The sequence below is a fragment of the Hypomesus transpacificus genome, chromosome 21, assembly GCF_021917145.1.
Source record: "Hypomesus transpacificus isolate Combined female chromosome 21, fHypTra1, whole genome shotgun sequence".
NCBI classification, from domain to species: Eukaryota; Metazoa; Chordata; class Actinopteri; order Osmeriformes; family Osmeridae; genus Hypomesus; species Hypomesus transpacificus.
This window is the reverse complement of record NC_061080.1, coordinates 4,487,598-4,506,804: the sequence shown is the minus strand read 5'-3', so window position 1 is coordinate 4,506,804 and position 19,207 is coordinate 4,487,598. Positions and strand designations below refer to the sequence as shown.

Here is a 19,207-nt window from a genome sequence, read left to right as displayed (position 1 = left end):
AATAGATACTAGTAACTATTGGATTAGTTACTAGTAACTAAAGAATAGTTACTAGTATCTAATGAAAGTTACTAGTAAGACGGGAATAGATACTAGTAACTATTGGATTAGTTACTAGCAACTAAAGAATAAGTACTAGTATCTTTAAAATAGTGACTACTACGTTTGTAGAAATACATGTTAAAACGGCCTGCCATAGTAGCCTATATAACGCTAGCTGGGTCTGCAAATGTGACGGCTATGTAACAGCTGTAGCCACGCTCCGTAACGACAAGGCTCGTTCGCCACTCACTGGGCACAAACGAACGACCTCTGACTTGCCAAGCATGACGACTAGCTATGCCAAAGAAAAGCTAACTATTCGTTGACGCGGGTGGCCACGACGCGTTTTACTTTCTTGTGTAGATATCACTAAGTCCTTGGTGCTCACGGAGATGGGTTTCAAGAAGGACCCTGAGCACTTCAAAACAATGATGGCCAACATCAACACCATCCTCTCCATTCCTGTCCATGGGTAAGCAGGGCAGAGCTGCACACCTGGGACCTGTATCATAATTAGTTCATTGAACGATTGTTAAACCTAATTTATTGTTTTGGGGGAGTTTGTGTCAATTTGTGGGCTGCCATGATCTCTTTCTGCATGATCTTTCAATCAGTCAACCCATCGACCAATAAATCAATTAATTAATAAAATCCTAGGATTCGTTCACCGGGCAGCGCGGCGGTTAACATGTGTCTGATTGCCCTTAGCGCGGCAGACGCCTACTACCACATGGGCATCCACTGCTGGGACACACACACACCTTATGTACTAACTTCATTCTTATTGCCTCCAAGTGCTTTTGGATTTGCAGGAAATGAAAGTAACTTGAAAGTTCAGAAAGCCATTATTGTTTTTCAGACCGATAATATCTGTATTTTGCAGTAACTTCCTTACCTTGTAATAAACTATGGTTTGATTGTAAGAAATATAGATGAGTATTCTATTTACACAAGGGACAAGGATTAAGCACCACATGAACGACCAATCAGAATTAAATTCCTAACATTAACTTCCGCTCTGAAACAACAGGTGAAATCATATATCAAAATATATATTATAAATATCTTAATCAGTGTCCTAGAAAGAACTTACTTTAACAGAAAACTTAGTTTAACAGAAAAATATTTTTTGGGGGGTGAATTAGATATGTTAAGTGAAGATGCCCTTTTAAGACGCTGGGTGGTAGTATTTTGCTACGTAAATTAAATGCACAGAGGATCACAATATACATACTGTAGAATGTAAGTATTCATTTCTATAGGCCTGCTGTTTGTATACGTTAGATAAAAACCTAAAGTTTGTACAGATTCATGGTAACAACCTGTAGTAGAACAAAACAAAACAGAAATAGGAGTCAGGTGAATTAGCGGTTAGGAAATCGGACTATTTATCAGAAGGTTGCCGGATCGATTCCTGGCCGTGCAAAATGACTTTGTGTCCTTGGGCAAGGCATTTCACCCTACTTGCCACGGGGAAATGTCCCCGTACCTACTGTAAGTCGCTCTGGATAAGAGTGTCTGCTAAATGTAAATGACACCTCATTCAAATGGTGTAATTATGAGTTTATTACAACACATGACCTTGTGGGGATGATTGCACTTTCATAGTAATAGTAAGGCAACTCTGATAACAGTATACTGTAACATAGTGCAGTGTATTACTGCTTCAGACCAGTTAAGGTGACATAACTACTTACTTTTGGTCATATTATTGTTAAATGCAGCAAAAAATCCATTAATCAAATAGTGGTATATTCTGGCAGCAGCTGAAATATTACACATCACACTATATTTTATATTATACATGTGCATATAGCTGATGAATACATGGTAAGAATGCAACGCAAACACATATCCAAAATAAACACATATCTGCCTGTCATCACATGGTTCCTTCCACTGACAATCATTGCAACACACCCCTCAGAATTGTTCCATCCTTTTCAGGGTCTAGGGAGAGCAGTAGCGCCCATAGAAGAGGACACTATTGGTGGGGTTGTGTCTGATGAAGAAGAGGAAGGGGTGGTCAGCAATGAAGGAGGCTAAGGTGACGAAGCTATGACACTGCATGATAACGGCCGTGGCAGCGGCGGATTCTGTGCCCTCCTCATTGACCTCCACAAAGGCTTTGTGGATGACTTTGGACAGGAAAAGGTCGTTGCTGGGGGACATGCCTGTTGGGAAATGGGTAGAAACAGGATGTTATCATTTACATTACATTTACATTTAGCAGACGTTCTTATCCAGAGCGACTTACAGTAAGTACAGGGACATTCCCCCGAGGCAAGTAGGGTGAAGTGCCTTGCCCAAAGACACAATGTCATTTGGCATGGCTGGGAATTGAACCAGCAACCTTCTGATTACTTGCCCATTCCCTGACCACTCAGCCACCTGACTCCCATTATTTAAATCATCCATTTAGTCATCCACCTGGTAAAATGCAGGTGTCTGACCTGAATCAATTTCTAATTCATTAATATTGAATCCTTCATTTATAATATTTAAAAGAACAGAGAATGTGCAGAGAGAAAAACATATAAGGAAGGAAGAAAATTAAAATAGAACAGAAGGAAGAAAGAAACACAAAGGTCGAGGCCCTACCAGAGAAGTCAGCAAGGCCCTGGTCGAAGGCATCCGTCATGCCCATACTGGTCAGTTTGGCTCCCAGGTCCAGGGTCTGCTCCAACTTGAACCTGGGCAGGCCCACCTGCACTTCCGTTATATACATCATGTCTGGTCTGGTCCATTCTATAAAGTTCTCATAGCTCAGATTCTTCTCCAGCTGGGGGGAGGGAGAGGCTTTCATTTATACAGGTTTTCACTACTGGGGAGGGAAATCATTTGTGAGAGTATTCAAACAGTTCAAGGCAGCTTGTAGAGAAAGTGTTTCTTCTTCCTACCTTCGTCAGACCTGTGATCTCATTGGGCAGCATGATGAGCATGCTCAGATCTTTTCCAACATAAGGTAGCTCCAGGATCTGACAGTTGGCCTCACGGATGAATCTCAGGGGGAACTCTGTCTTCTGGTACATCATCTTCACTGGCTTGCTCTCATTCTGGAGGACAACACCAGAATTATATGGATGGGATTAATAACAGATTTATGCAAAGAAGTAGACAGAAAAGAACACAAGCTTTGTTCAATTTGGGGCCTTACTTGGTTGAGCTTGAACTGGGTGTCTCTTGTGCTTGTGGCCTTGAACTTTTCCTCCCAGCTGCCCTTGAAGTAGATGGCGTTGACCAACACCAGCTTGGTCAATTCATCCAGAGTGCCCTTCTGCAGAAGATTCTGGATCTTATCTAGGGAGGAGAAAACCGTAGAATCAGACCCAACCTTTTTCATGATAACTGGCTTTTTGGTAGAGTACAGTGAATACAGCTACATCATAGTCACCTTGAGTCTGTTTCTCCACCCAGCCGTTGATGTTGAGCCTGGCCGCCTCATAATTCTTTCCAAAGTCCACAGTCTCTAGCTCTGCATCGTAGTATTTCCTGGTGTCTCCTAGAAACTCCTGACACGCACACAGTAGTGAGAGAAGGTTCATAACGTTATCTCTGAAACGGACACTAACGTTATCTCTGAAACGGACACTCATTTTTAACGAGTTGCGTCCCTGCGTCCATCAAACTGTGTCTTTCACACAATCCCTTTGGCCCTCCCTCCCTCCCTTCTTCCTCCCCTCCCTTCTTCCCCCCTCTGAATCAACACACGGGTCGTTACCTTCACAAACTGGTAGGTCTGCTCTCCGTAGAGCCTGTTAGCCAGACTGAGGGCATAGGGGGCTTTTTTCTTGTTCAGCTGAGCCATCAGCTTACTAAAGGCCACGTGCACATCATCCTCTGTCTTGTGAAGGTGCAGGGACTAAGGCAGAAAAGGAATAGGAGTCATCTTCAAAACGGCATATATGTTTTTGAAGATTGGAGGTTTGGAACTCCGTGTGTGTGTGTGTGCTCTGAAGTGTATGTAACCAGCGTAATAATGGCCAGCAACATCCAACTTTTAGAGAATGTGTATTAGAATACATGTTGTAATTAAGTAGGTCCAAGCACCACAAGTCACGCTAGATTTTGCTATCATAACAAACATGTAAGAATAAAAGCTGTGGCCTATCCTTATATACACATTGATACAGACATGCTGTTAGACTGAAACAGACCACCAAAGCCTACCAGACCCACCTCGGACATTTGTGTGGCCGTGTTGCCCCTAGCGCCGAGTAGCACCATGGCCAGAGCTAAAGAGATGCTGAGGGGAGAGAAAAAGACGTTTCCTGTTGGGGTTTCCTCTGCAATCTTCTGGAACAGGGCCAGGGAGAAGTTGGCGTTTGCCTCAGACAGGGGTGATGCCATGATGATGGGCTGCTGATGGCAAGGATGGAGAGGGGGGAGAGAAAGAGGTGAAGAGTGAGGAACCATAATACTACACAGGATATGAAAAGAGTGTAAAGACGTTTTTAAACCATCCAGGTTTCAAATTGAGATAGTTAGCCAGGGAGTTAAGACTTCTCAAACGTAAACAATCGTACACTCAATGTTTGCATTAGCAAAATGATAAAAATAACGAGTAAATTTTTTATATTGAAACCACCTTTTTATTACAACTTAAAATATAACTGCAAGCAGTAATGGCGGATTCCTCCAAACATTGCGAACCATTGAAAAATGTATATTCTTGACAAATTGGAATTGTATAGAAAAATCTATGCTGCAGAATTACCAATGGGATACCAAATCTGAAATATAATACCATCAAGATCCACAAGGGCCTTTATTTCAACCCAAGGAGTGAAGGGAGGGGGCTTGGTTAGCCTATCCATTCCAGAAAGCCTTTGTGCTTTAGGGCGTGGAATGTAGCGCCACCTATGGGTAATGGTGGGACAGTTGTGGTGTGGTAATTACCCTTGGTCTATACTTTCAAAAAAGCTCGACCAGAGCACACCCCCCGCTCTCAGGGTACCGAGCTTCAGCTCAGTCATGATGCTGGGATGAATGTAGGCCTATATGTAGAGACCAGGGAGACAGACACACCGGCCAGCTGCCCTGATGGGTCCGTGGTAGATCATTAATGCGGGTTGTATCCTACAACGCTCGTGGCCTCCGAGTAGGACATACTGCTGCTGATAGATCAAGACGTTTGGTGGTGGACACATTGCTGGACGAGAGTGACATTGTCTGCCTTCAAGAAACCTGGATGGCCAAGCAAGATCTGGACAAATTGAACTCCCTACACAAGAACTTTCATGGTGCTGGAGAGTCCACTACCGATCTCAGCATGAGAATGGTTTGTGGGAGGATAGCTGGTGGTATAGCTATACTGTGGAACATAAAATATGACCCAATGGTAAAGGTGGTGTGGCTTAACGTTGACTGGGCTATTGGGTTGGAGTTTAATCACAATGAAAATAAATTTACTATTGTAAAATATGTACACACCATATGAATCCTATGACCATGAGGATGAATTTCAGAACAGGTTAGCTTTTATTCAGTCCTTCATAGAGGACAATAGTTCATGTTGTGTCTATGTCATGGGTGATTTTAATGCTGACATGTCAGATAAGCGTTTATTCGCACAACATCTGCAGCAGTTCTGTAATGAAACTAAATTAATTATATCAAGCGTTATTGCCTGATACAAGTTTTACCTATATAAGTGAAACATGGCACACAACTTCCTGGCTAGACCATATTGTAACCACAGCCGATGCTCATGACTCACTGGAAAGTATAGAGATGTGTTATGGGCTGGCCACCACTGATCACATACCAGTTGCTATGCTGCTAAATGTTGAGTGTACCCTTGTTGCTGGCCCCCCAAGAAAACTGGACTGGTCAAAATTGACCAAAGAGGTTATGCACAGATATTCTCTATTAACTGACAGCTTACATAGTGATGTTGCATTTTCTAGGGATGCCCTAATGTGCACGGATATGAACTGCAAGGATAAACATCATGCTGAAAAGCTCTGTGCCATGTATGATGATATTGTCAAATGTCTTTATGCTTCCAGTGAACCTTTTATTAATCACAAGAGTAAACGCACGGCCTGTCTGGAATGAGTTTGTGTCTGAGCAACATGCTGCTGCTAGAGAAGCCTTTAGAGTCTGGTCAGAGGCAGGCAGACCCAGACAGGGAGTGCTGCTTGATAACAAAAACCTCACAAATGCTAGATTTAAATATGCACTTGTTTCATTAAGAGAAATGAAAACACAATGAGAGCAGACTCGCTGGCCAGAAAGATGCAGAATAACAATCTTACTGACTTCTGGAAGGAGGTCAAGATCATAAATAATAACAGAACTCCCCTCCCTTCTGATATCAAAGGGGTTAGTTGTCCAGAGAAGATTGCTGATCTATGGCATGAGCACTACAGTAAACTATTTAATTGTGTTCAAAGTAACACAGTGAGAATTGATAATCAATATAAAGGTATCTCTGCAGACTTGATAGTTAGATCAGTAGATATTTATGATGCCATCCACATGATAGACAACAACAAAGCTTGTGGTATGGATTGCATTTCTGCAGAGCATCTAAAAAATGCCAGTTATAGACTCAGTCCATTTCTAGCCATGTGTCTCACTGGAATTATGGTTCATGGTGTTCTACCGAACTCTATTATGTCAGTACTGTTAGTGCCTGTTGTTAAAGATAAGGCTGGTAAACTGAACAGCATAGACAGCTATCGACCCATTGCATTGGCCAGTATCTTGTCTAAAGTGTTTGAGAGAATTATTTGATTGAAATTGGAAATGTATATTCTGACTGCAGACAATCAGTTTGGTTTTAAAAGAAAACATGGTACTGATCTCTGTATCTATGCTCTGAAGGAGATTGTCTCAAGTACACAAGTCTTAATTCATCTGTATTTTTATGCTTTATTGATGCTTACAAAGCTTTCGATCGAATTTGTCATGAAAAACTGTTTATGAAGCTAATAGCAAGAAGTGTCCCTAAACCTCTTGTGAGGATTTTGGTGTTCTGGTATGCCAATCAAACTTTTCATGTTAAATGGGACAATGTTGTATCAGCTCCTTTCCATGTTGGTAACGGAGTTCGACAAGGAGGAATTTGATTTCCCTTTTTGTTTAATATGGATATGGACGACTTATCAAGCCAGCTGAATAAGACAAATACAGGCTGTCTTGTTGGTGAATCTATTGTCAATCATCTGATGTACGCAGATGATCTGGTTCCACTCCGCCTGTTGCAACAGATGCTATGGGTGTGCTCTCAGTATGGCTTAGATCATGATATAAAATGTAATGCAAAGAAAAGCCACATAATGATAGTCAGAAGTAATCAGGACAGGAAATTAACCTTCCCTACCTTTTATTTATCTGGCAGTCCCCTTGGTGTTTGTGAGGAAATAAAATATCTGCCATGTCATTTCTGATGATTGGACAGATGACAACGATATGTATCAACAGCGCTGTCAAATATATTCTCAGGCCAGTATGTTATTAAGGACGTTTTCTATGTGCTCAGATTCAGTTAAATGTTCCCTGTTTAGAACCTACATAACACCATTGTACACTGCTCATTTGTGGTCTATGTACAGGAAAAGGAGTATACAGATACTGAAAGTAGCCTACAATGATGCTTTTAGATTGCTACTTAATGTGCCAAGGTGGCATAGTGCTAGTCAGTTGTTTGTGTCTAAGCACGTACCAACCTGTAAGGCAATCCTGAGACAACTGATGTAAGGTTTCAATGATGCTTTTAGATTGCTACTTAATGTGCCTAGGTGGCACAGTGCTGGTCAGTTGTTTCTGTCTAAGCACGTACCAACCTGTAAGGCACTCCTGACACAACTGATGTATGGTTTCATGTGTCGACTGGACAAGTCTGAGAACTGAATAGTAGAGGCTCTGGTCAACCCTCTAAAGAGCTGCTATCGATTACTTGGAACTTAAGACTACATTGGCACAAAAGTCTTCATACTTTTTATGCACTGTATTATCTATGTTTTATGTTTTTGTTTTACTCTCTTTTTTATAGCTCTATGTCTGTTATTTTATGTGGAACTTGGCGTCTGAAATAAAGATTTATATATATATAAATACATATATATATATCAATGTTTCAGGATTTGTATAACTTTTTACCATTGCATACAAAATCGGAAATGCAATACTAAAAAGATCAGCTTTTGTTAAGAGATCCAAGATTACAAGATCCACAAGGCCTTGGCTAGAAACCAAGGAATGAGTGGGGGCTTGGTCAGCCCACACTCTCCTGAAATGTTGCGTGTGCGTCTTGCCAAGCCCGCGCGTGTGTAAGTTAAGGCTGAGTGTGTGAGGATGTGGAGCACGCGCGGGCAGGAGGAGGGGAGACATTCATTGGAAATTTGGCTAGAAATTAGCCAAGCAAGCATGTTTCAAATATTCACCAAAAATCGACCTTTGATCTTACAGTCAACTTTTTCACAGATTTGTGTTATAAACATTCTCAAGAGTCTTCATATGCACTTGTGATTGAATCAGAGTATCAGTTTTTGACTGGCTGATGTGTAAAGCATTATTTTAGCGTTAGCGATAAGTTCAATTTGCTTTATATCAATCATTTTTGGAGATATGAAGTTGCCTTTGCACACGGTAACATGTTGTAGTGTCTTCCATCGATATACCAAGTTTCGTGTTGATATCTCAAAGATTTGCTGAGACATGACTTCACATCCTGTTTGGCGGCTTTTCTGATGAATTTGATTGGCTGTACCGGACAAACGGTTGTGAGGATCAAAATTCTTTTCGATAACTTTTGTGAGGCTTGGTCTGAAGATCATCTCTGGTAACTTTGAAGAAGATATGACAAAAATTGTAGGAGGAGTAGGCTTTCAAAGGTTTTTGATAAAACCGGAAATAGCGGAAAATCTATATAACCGGAAATTGACGCCATGGGGTGCGTTGAACTCGGCTTGATCCAGGGAATCCAATGGTGCCTCATTTTTGAAAATCGGTCATACGGTTCAAAAGTTGTGTGTGTACACACAAGTCCAACTTTGACCCGTTGGTGGCGCTGGAGTGGTCTAATGGGAGACATGAAACTTGGTGTAGGTATAGAATCAACTGTCCTTAATGAGTGTGCCAAATTTCACAAAAAGTTGTCGAAGGGTTCTAGGGGCTGCCATTGACTTCCATGGAACAAGAATAATAATAAATATAACTGCAAGCAGTAATGGCGGATTCCTCCAAACATTGCGAACCATTGAAAAATGTATTTCCTGTACAAATTGTCACTGTTAAGAATAATCCATGCTGCACATATACCAATGGGATAAACTCATTTAATGCAACACCAATACGATCCACAAGGGTCTTTGTTTCAAGCCAAGTAATGAGTGGGGGCTTGGTCAGGCCACAATTTCCTGGAATGTATTTTTGGGATTGTCTATATACCTGTAATGTGAATTTCAATTGAAAGTGCAATTAAAATGTCTGTTTGTATCCTTTGTTGCAGTCAGTTATTGCAAAATCCTTTTGTCACTGACTGGATTGTTTTGTTTTTTACGTACTGTCTCACAAAGCAGAATATTTACATTTACATTTAGTCATTTAGCAGACGTTCTTATCCAGAGTGGCTTACAGTAAGTACAGGGACATTCCCCCCTAGGCAAGTAGGGTGAGGTGCCTTGCCCAGGGACACAACATCATTTGGCACAGTGGGGAATCGATCCGGCAACCTTCTGATTACTAGCTTGACTGCCTCACTGCCCAGCCGTCTGACTCTAATATATGAATATGTCTTGACAGCTTAAGATAAACACTACAGCTAGATTATTGCAATAGAAAGTTATCATGTGGAAAATTGTCTGTCTGTGTAATGCAATAATGTGCACTTATGTCAATGTATGATGTTATCAGAACAATAATTTGTTCTAGAATTGAAAGGAGGCATTGCATTAATTAGCTATATGGCAACAGTTAAAGTGTGTTGAAGTAAAGCAGAGGATGTTTAAAAAGAGATTCACTATGTATGAATATGGATGTATAAGAAAACAAAAGGCAAGAACAAAAACAAGGAGATTTGTAATTGTGATAACAAGGCACAAACAAAAACTCAACAAATTATTCTTTGGTAATCATTCAATGATCTCACTGAGTGAAAAACAATATTACACAACATGATTAATGATTACAGCTACATTTTAACATGAAACAAAGGTTTGTAATTGAAAACATTGGGTACAATTTAAGAAATAGTATAAACACATTTCAACTATAGTATCATTTGTTACCTAATTTGTATTTTGTGTGTTTTGAGGCATGTCACCCAATGAAAAATCATATTGAGCAGGTTAACCAATGTTTTGCTGCTCCTGAATCTTCAGCAATGTTGAAAGTGCTTTGTGGTGTGGTTGTCAGCAGGACTTTGCTATAGAAAAAACGGACAGACACATCTCTAAAAGTGTACCATTTGTCTATCACCAACACATCATTTCCCCACACGTGACCATGATGGAGGCAGTCATGTCAGGAACAGCATACACTGTTTGTCCATCACTTTGTGGGTCCTAGTCATGATTTTCTCTTTTTCTCTCTGCTCCAAGACTTTTACCAGTACATTTACCTGCACACACAGGAAACATTTAAACAACATTTTAGTAAATCAACACACTGTAAAACCCCTTTATGCATTCAGATTACTGCAAGGTTTCATGTGAAATCTGTTACAAATTATAGTATTACAAAAAGTCAAAAGGCAAGTTCCTTGGCATGATTTGCTATTACAGGACATTGAAACAGATGCATTATTTATATGTATAATATTAGGATAGCACTTCTGATTTTTTTACATGGTAAATCATTTTAAGTGACTTTCTATTCGATGTGTTCTTGGATCAGAAATGATGTCGTTATTGATCTGGTCTGCTGGTTGTTTGGAAGAAACTCATCGTAACAAAAGGCCAAGTTTTGCACACATGTCAATTGGGATTGCTCATTGATGAAAATAGCATTCTGTCCTTGATTTTGGCGAGATGGGGTCAGCATTATGTCTGCAACTTTGACTGGGTTCCTTCAAAGAAAAAGGGGTTGAAACAAACAAGTGTGAGTACAATGAAACCAACATCTTACATAACAGCATACTTTGAAATCGCATTTAACATTATCAAAGTACCTATTTTTTTCATCACACACAAACCAATTGTGTTTCTGTGGGGTGAAGTCCTGAAGATTACCATTTTTGTGTTTTGGTGGCTTCCTGAAGTACAGCAGTGAAGTATGCCTTAAACGTTCCTTGTTTCACTTCTGAAACCTGGAATATACCCTTCTACTTTGATGTGCATCTTCGTAGCTGATGTTAAATTGAATCTATCGACAGATTACACACAGTTTGTTTAAAATGTGAAACTGATTTGACATTGCAACCACATCTTTAAACTGTACGAAAAAATAATAAATGCCTTTCCCAAGTTGAGCTCTTTGTCTTTAAACACTGCCTATGTATATAGACCATATTAGCTATAAATTAATAACAAGTTTGAAGAGTCCATTAGCCGTAAAAGTAAATATTGAAACTGCAGCTTAAGACATGTTCAGGGCAAAACAGAAGTGTGACAGTGTTTGGGACCGAGGAAAAAATGCATATAGTAGCGGCTTTGTTTTAGTAAACGAACATATTAGTGGGGTCCAGAGAGAATAAAAGTATGATCTTTTTAAAAGCGCAATCTACGTTGTTTCAAGGTTATTGTGCTAAATTGAAGTTAACCTAGAGCTACGTCTATAAACTATTACTCAAAAGTATAGCTATAGCTACAAGTTATAACTTGCTATAGCTACAAGTTATAACTTGTACATGTTGACGTTTATCGTTGATGAAAACAATTGGTTAACCTTTAGTATAACATCAGAAAAGACAGAAACATATTAGATTATTATACATTTGAAAATGTACCTTTCAAAGTGCTTGGATGACCTGTAGTTTCCTTGCAGTCGTGTGAATTAAATTACGATACTGTACAAACGTGCATAGGTAATGGACATTGTTGCTCTGGCAAGAGCTTGTTTGCCCTGATTGGCTGATCTCCCTTTCAACTTGTTTTGTTCGTTTTGTGGCTGCATTAAAACGATAAGCCTATTATTAGTTAAGTTAAATAAAATGTAATCGCAATATCATGTAGTTCTGTAATAATGTATTTTACCACTTTAACATCAGTGTTGCCTTCTGCCTCCAGGTACATGACATTGTTGTTTTTTTACGTCAGTGCACTGTTGAGCTAGGGAAAACACTTTCACTTTGACGTGACTTTGAGGAGTAAGTTATTTTATTAACTGTGGTATAATATTGGAATGAATATAGGAGTCAAAATGTTGATCGCTATTTGGACCTTGTTTGAAAAAGAAAGTGATTGCGGGGTGACAGGTCATGTTGCTTGATAATTGCCTACATGCAGTGTGCCGCACACTTCAACAAATAACCATTTCAAAGTAAACAAAGGCGACCTGAAAACAAGTATTTACTTTGCATTCATGATTGACAACCTTTTTGTCTAGCAAAGCTTTAAACACATCCATGTAGGCCTACATAGTTTAATAAATTTCTGCCTTTACATCGTTTTAATAGCAGAACACCATAAACATTAAACAAGAAAGAAAAAAAGCCATAGTTTGCTTAATTTTGTGTTTTCAAAGTGATAAATTCGTAAAATGTTATATATGATTTAGGTAGTGGGCTTAAGATCTATCCAGATCTGCAAATGTTTACTTTTGATAGCAGAGACATGTATAAAAAAAGATGTTTCTCTCAATTGCATAGGAAAACGCCAAAACAGCGCGTCCCAAATCTTCACAGTGACCGCAAATCCTACAATTCGATAAGGTTAAAACTAGCCAGAGAAAATGAATTAAAAAGTCTGTAAAAACTAGGCTATTCATAGCAGACTGTTACACCGGGGTGTTTTGAGATTTGGTTCCTAGATGAATCAGATGGTGGGGGCATTTGTGTTTTAAAATATAGCTATGGAAATGTTCCCTTTAAAAATGGCACAGCATTGTTTATTAATGCCGATCTGGAGCCGACCCTAAGCTCTGCTAGACAGAAAGGTTACCAATCATGAATGCAAAGTGGATACTTGTTTTCTTGTTGCTTTCTTTTGTTTTCTTTGAAATGGTTATTTATCGAGGTGTGAGGGCACACTGGAGGTGCTATTGTTCCCCATTGGGAAAAGCCCCCCTCCCCCCCTACCACAGTCACTATCTTTCTTATACAAGTCCAAAAAAGCGCAACATTTTTTATCCTAAATGTATTTACAATATTATTTCAGGTAGCCTATATGGTACAATACAGTTATATCATTATGTCAATTTTTATATCTTCCGTTTTTGTGTCTTTTTTTCATTTCCTGTCGTTGTCTTCTTCATTGCAGGTAAATGGTTATGCAAAGTAAATACTTGTTTCCATGGCGCCTTTCCTTTGTTTCTTTGAAATGGTATTTGTTGAGGTGTGAGGGCACATTGCATGTAGGCAATTATCAGGGACGTGCAAGACAGTTGGAGGGGCTCTAACTCTAACACCTCCCCCCTGGCAGGCACTTTTTTTTCATACAAACTCCAAAAAGCACAAATGTTTTACTCGTTTATTATTTACGGCATTATACCGTTATTTTTGTACAGTTGCTCTGGATAGGAGCGTCTGCTAAATGACTAAATGTAAATGTACAGGCCAGTTGTATTAGTACATTGTAAATCAGTGGCGGATTCAGTGATTTGGGGGCCCCAGGCGAAGACAGGCATGGGGCCACCTTAACTCCTATTCTTACTCTTTTCAATCAATATAATAATTATTAATATATATAATATTGATAATCTATAGCAGCCTCAGTTGAAAAGTTGGATCACATAAAGATATTGGGCAATCCGGTGAAAATGTTCCTAACCTCTATGACGTTGTCACCTTTTTCCCTTCTAGGGATATTTTCAAGCATTTAGATTAGCTACTCATATTGCATTAATTCATTAAGAAGCCCTTTTGAAACAAGCTATTGTAACAACATTGTCACCAGCAGTATTTCAGATGGAATCGCAATTCAAACAGTACAGTACCATCTGTTTACTGAAAATATGCCTCCAGAACGTAAATAAGCTTGACATTTATTCAGGGGGAAATGGCTAATTCAAAAAAAGTTTGCTGGAGGCGATAATTGTCAGTAACAATGCCAAATCTGGTCTCAGTCTACAGCCCTGCGTGGAGAAGCTGACCCCGGTAAATTGTGCTACGAGCAAGCTAGCCTAGCTGCTGTTGCTAGCCAAACTTCACTGAGCAGCACTTGTGCTAGCTGCCGCATCATTGGATACCAGTGAAGAAAAAATAAGTTTCCTTCTGTAGTTTCAGATAGGAAATTACTTGTTTACTCTCCTCTTTTGTCTCTCTCTTTTGTGCTCTGCTCGGGGAGTTTTGTTACATTTAGCAAATTGGTTTTTGCATTCACTTCACTCTTCTACTGTCTCACATTAACCAACTAAAATGACGTGCTTTGCTGCTGCAATCGATGGAATAGTCCACAGTAGTAGGCTATAGGGTGGGAGGGGAAGCCTGCGTTGACACAAATCGAATAAACGCTCTGTTGGTATCTTTGTTGATACTTTTGTGGAAGGTTATGACTTATGATCGGTTTGTATTATTATTATAGTAATTATGGATCATATAGTAATTTTATGTAGACACCCCTGGCATCTGGGGGCCCCCTGGTAGCTGGGGGCCCCAAGCGGTTGCCTACCTTGCCTAATGGGTAAGTTTGCCCCTGTTGTAAGTCCATCAATTCTTTCTCAATCTCAATGAGTGCACAAGAATTGACTGGACATATCGTAGAGCTAGAGTTAGTTTGCTGCTTCTACATAGGGTATTAGCTACTTACCTTTGTTTAAAAGGCAACATCAATACAAGGCAAGGTAGCTTAGGTAGGTAGGTTTATTATTCACAGGGCAACGCTGACGTTATACTTGCAAAATAAATTATTTCAGAACTGGATGATATTGCAATTTAATTGTATTTTACTTTACAAAGGATCGGATTATCTTATTGATGCAACTACAAAACAAACAAAAAGGTTTCATGGTCTCTTTCTCCAGAAGGGCAGATCAACCAATCAGGACAAAGAAGGCGTTGCCAGGGCAACAATGGCCCTTACCTGCGCACGTTTGTACAGTAGGCTATAGTTATTTCATTGACAGGATTGCAAGAGGAACTACTGGTCATTGAAGAACTTTCAAAGGTAGATGTTCAAGTGTATCTTAATGTGTTTGTGTATTTTCTGCGCTTATACTAAAAGTTAAACATTTGCTGGTATTTAAGATAAACGCTGTAAAAATGTGCAAGTTAGTTATAGCCTACTTTTGAGTAGCTTCAGTTTACATAGGCTTGCTAGCTACAATAAACTTGGAAAAAAACGTAGATTACGCTTTGAAGAGGACTATCCTACTCGTTTTCTTTTTTGACCCCACTAATTTGCCAATGTAGTAAAACTGGCCGCTCCATGCATTTTTTTAACTCAGAGGAAAAAACTGTAACACTTTGCCCTGAAGCATGCACTGTGTCAATGTTTACGTTTACGGCTAATAATGGACTTCTCAAGCTTGTTTTTTAATCTATAGCTAGAGCTAATATGGTTAAATACATAGGCAGCATTTGAAGATACAGAGCTCCACTTAGGAAAGGCATTTATTCATTGTTTGTACAGTTTAAAGATGTAAGTTTGAAATCGAATTGACAAAGATCTTAAGCTAAGGTGACCATTTCTTTTGCAACCATTGTACCGCAAATGCTGTTTTTAAAGCCTAACGTATAGACTGATATAATATGTTGGACACATGTAGGCCTAGTTATTATTTAGTTAAATTCCGATGATCGGTTGGCATATTATTGAGACGTTGTCTTCAGTTTCGTTTGTTTTAAACTATCTCAATTTTGAAATGTGTCGAAAACTATAAGTTCTGCGGACATGTATGTTTGTGTTTTCGGTTCAACGGCATAGATCTTTCAACTGCTGACTGAGATGGCCTTTTGAGTTTTTACACATAGCCTACACATCTACAAATGTTACCTGTTGCAATATCTTAATCAGTTTCCAATTTTGTAACAAATTGTGTGTAATTTGTATAGATTCAATCATGACGTCACCTAAGCAAATGAAAATCGAAGCAGAAGGGTATATTCACCTGGTTTCTGACGTGAAACAAGGAAAGTACAAGAAATACTTCACTGCTGTACTACAGGAAGCGACCAAAAACACAAAAATGGTCATCTTCACCCCGCAGAAACACAATTGGTTTGTGTGCGCTGAAAAAGACAGGCAAGTACTTTAGTATTGCTAAATGCAATTCCAAATTAACTAAAATTACACGAATTTTTGGACTAAGTATGGTGTTGCTGAACATGTTTGTTTTATTATTCCTATTGTTATTTGTCAACTTATTTCTCTTTTTCTTTGAAGGAGCCCAGTCAAAGTGGGAAACATAACGCTGACTCCATCACGGCAAAATCAAGGAGAGAATGACATTTTGATAAATGAGCGTGCCCAGCTGACATGTGTGCGGAACTTGGGCTTCTGTTTCGATGAATTGGCTCCAAAGGATCAGCAGACCAGATCAATAAGTGACATCCTTTCTGATCCCAGGGAGCATCAAATAGTGAGTACATTTGAATGATTTACCATGTTAAAAACATAAGAGTGCTATCTTTTTAGTATAGATCTTAATTATGCATCTGTTTCAGTGTCATATGATAGCACATCATTCCAAGGAATTTGCCATTTTACTGTTTCTAAATGGCACTACTAATGTCCTATACAGATTTCCTGCGAAACCTTGCAGTAATCTGGATTCACATAGGTGTTTTACAGTGTGTTGATTTAAATAACATGTTGTGTAAATGTTTCCTGTGTGTGCAGGTAAATGTGGTGGTGAAAGTCTTGGAGCAGAGAGAAAAGGAGGAAATAACGACTCGGACCCACAAAGTGATGGACAAAACAGTGTATGCTGTGTCTGACAAGACTGCCTCCATCATGCTCACTGTGTGGGGAAATGATGTGCTGGTGATAGACAAATGGTACACTTTTACAGATGTGTCTGTCCGTTTTTTCAATAACAATGTCTTGCTGACAACCACACCACAAAGCACTTTCAACATTGCTGAAGACGGAGGGGCAGCATCACCAGCGGTAAAAAATGACGCAAAACATACAGTTGGAGAAATTGTACAGGTGGATGTGACATCCACTTACTTGTGTCCACAGCGCCATGCTGTATTTGATGTCAACCCTGCCACCTTAATGACAAGGTGTGAGAAGTGCAGCAAATACTGCAAGAACACTAAATTGACCAGTTTGATGAGGGGGACAATTGTTTTGGAAGACGAAGAAAAAAACCATGTTGAATTCATCTTAGACGACAAATTGATTCGCTCCTTAGTACAAATTGACAACCATGTTTTAAATCAATGTGACCACATTGTGCAGAACATCATGCAGCATGACAGAATTGATATTACAGCTCGAGGCAAACGTGCCATTGCTGTATTGTTTTGTGATGATGAGCCAAAGCCAAGTACCAGTACTGAGGCAGATAAGGAGACAACACAAGTATGTGAACTACACCAGCCGATGGGTTCTCCTATGATTCCCTCACCAAATAGTGCTGACAGTTGGGATCTTTAAGATCTTTAAGTTAAAGTAGAAGGGTTTCTGAAAACTGTGATTATACACCAAAATGTCTTCTTTGAACAAAACTAAAAGCCTTGCAAGGAAACTTGTTTAAATAATGTATAAGTATGTGTAAATGATTGTTTACTTTGTTGCTTTTTAATATTGAGTTTGTGTCACATTTTCAAGACTTCAAATGCTGACCTTTGTTGAGTGAAGTTGAGCTTCTAAAATTGCTATCATAGTTATGCTGCAGAATGTAACATTTTTCAAGGTGGGCTAACTAAGAGACGACAACACAATAATATGCCAATTAATGATTATGTTGTTTAATTTGTGCCTTATAACCTTTTATAACATTGTTTCATGTTTCACATTTTCATGTTTAATTCATATGTTTCATGTTGAAATGTAGCTGAAAACATTAGTTATGCTGCTCTATATTAAAAACATTATCGTATTTAATGTTTTTCGATTTCAGACCTATGTTTCATGTTGGAATGTAGCTGTAATCATTGGTCATTGGCTGTGTACTATTGTTTTTCACTGTCTGAGATAACTGAAACATTACTAAAGAATAATTTGTTGAGAAAAGGTTTTGTTTGTGCCTTGTTACAATGTCATATATTTTTTAAAGATGACAATAGTATTACTGGTATCCTTGTCTTTTGTTTCTTATACATCCATATTTATATATAGGGAATCTGATTTTAAACATCCTCTGCTTTCCTCAAACACATTTTTAATGTTGCCATATAGCTAATGTACTGCAATGCCTGATTTATATTATAGAAATAATTATTGTTATGATGAAATCATATATTGGCAAAAGTGCCATATTGGTGCATTGCACAAACGTTTTCTAAAGATAATGGCTTTCAATAGCAATAATAAGTTTATGTTTTTGTGAGGTCACTCTGTTTGAGGATGTAGACATCCACAGAGGACCCATCTTAGGTAAGTTGTCGGAGTCAACGTCAGAAGAGTTTGATGCCTGCATGCTATAGCAAAAATAAATAATTTACATGTTATCATTTAGCAGACGCTATTATCCACAGCGACTTACAATAAGTACAGGGACTTTCACCCCGAGGCAAGTATGGTGAAGTGCCCAAGGACACAACGTCATTTGGCACGGCGGGGAATCAATCCAGCAACCTTCTGATTACGAGCCTGACTCCCTCACCGTTCAGCCATCTGACTCCCTGACAATTAGATGTAGTGTTTATTTTAGGCTGTCTAGAGCAGGGGTTTTCAAAGTGGGTGCCGTGACGCATGCTCAGGGGTGCCGCGGAATGGCTCAAGGCTTGGTCATTTCATGGGAAAAAAAAAAAACATTTTTAAATTCATTTTATTGACATTATATAAATAAAAAATGTAGGCTATTTACGTCACAAACAACAATCGGCTACAGTTCACAGTTGATTCAGGGCTTAACGTCAACAACAGTTCTTTCGCTGACTTTGTTAGTTATTCCGCATTGACAGCAGATGGAGGAGTGCAGGCAATTAAAAAGGCTACGTTTTTAA

At 39.1% G+C, this 19,207-nt stretch overlaps 2 protein-coding genes and 1 long non-coding RNA gene across 4 annotated transcripts; 1 reads left to right on the top strand and 2 right to left on the bottom strand.

Moving 5' to 3' along the window:
• Positions 1-1,572: 1,572 nt before the first annotated feature.
• On the bottom strand, positions 1,573-4,439 carry LOC124483363 (leukocyte elastase inhibitor-like). Its single transcript, XM_047043784.1, has 7 exons — positions 4,222-4,439; positions 3,764-3,904; positions 3,437-3,554; positions 3,200-3,342; positions 2,943-3,098; positions 2,644-2,824; positions 1,573-2,216 (listed from the first exon to the last, which is right to left on the bottom strand). Exons 1-7 carry the CDS (start codon positions 4,390-4,392, stop codon positions 1,993-1,995), a joined length of 1,134 nt encoding a protein of 377 aa, XP_046899740.1. The 5' UTR covers positions 4,393-4,439; the 3' UTR covers positions 1,573-1,992.
• Positions 4,440-10,860: 6,421 nt separating this feature from the next.
• LOC124483536 lies at positions 10,861-12,329 on the bottom strand. 2 transcript variants are annotated; one of them, XR_006957851.1, is made up of 3 exons: positions 11,939-12,329; positions 11,162-11,355; positions 10,861-11,059 (listed from the first exon to the last, which is right to left on the bottom strand). It is a non-coding gene; the product is annotated as an uncharacterized LOC124483536 (long non-coding RNA). The 2 variants fall into 2 exon arrangements; XR_006957850.1 differs by having other exon boundaries at positions 11,223-11,355.
• A 2,846-nt stretch (positions 12,330-15,175) lies between these two features.
• LOC124483622 lies at positions 15,176-18,100 on the top strand. Its single transcript, XM_047044141.1, has 4 exons — positions 15,176-15,254; positions 16,142-16,331; positions 16,473-16,668; positions 16,929-18,100. The coding sequence occupies exons 2-4, from the start codon at positions 16,150-16,152 to the stop codon at positions 17,691-17,693; spliced, it is 1,143 nt and encodes a 380-aa protein (XP_046900097.1). The 5' UTR covers positions 15,176-15,254; positions 16,142-16,149; the 3' UTR covers positions 17,694-18,100.
• The last annotated feature ends 1,107 nt before the right edge of the window (positions 18,101-19,207 follow it).

Excerpts from the sequence above, each read along its gene's own strand:
- LOC124483363 (XM_047043784.1), bottom strand. The coding sequence starts at position 4,392 with ATGGCATCACCCCTGTCTGAGGCAAACGCCAACTTCTCCCTGGCCCTG. Across the intron at positions 3,555-3,763 it reads AGACCTACCAGTTTGTGAAG|GAGTTTCTAGGAGACACCAG; the intron begins GTAACGACCCGT and ends TGTGCGTGTCAG. Across the intron at positions 3,099-3,199 it reads CCCAGTTCAAGCTCAACCAA|AATGAGAGCAAGCCAGTGAA; the intron begins GTAAGGCCCCAA and ends GTTGTCCTCCAG.
- LOC124483622 (XM_047044141.1), top strand. The coding sequence starts at position 16,150 with ATGACGTCACCTAAGCAAATGAAAATCGAAGCAGAAGGGTATATTCAC. Across the intron at positions 16,332-16,472 it reads GTGTGCGCTGAAAAAGACAG|GAGCCCAGTCAAAGTGGGAA; the intron begins GCAAGTACTTTA and ends TTTTCTTTGAAG. Across the intron at positions 16,669-16,928 it reads ATCCCAGGGAGCATCAAATA|GTAAATGTGGTGGTGAAAGT; the intron begins GTGAGTACATTT and ends CTGTGTGTGCAG.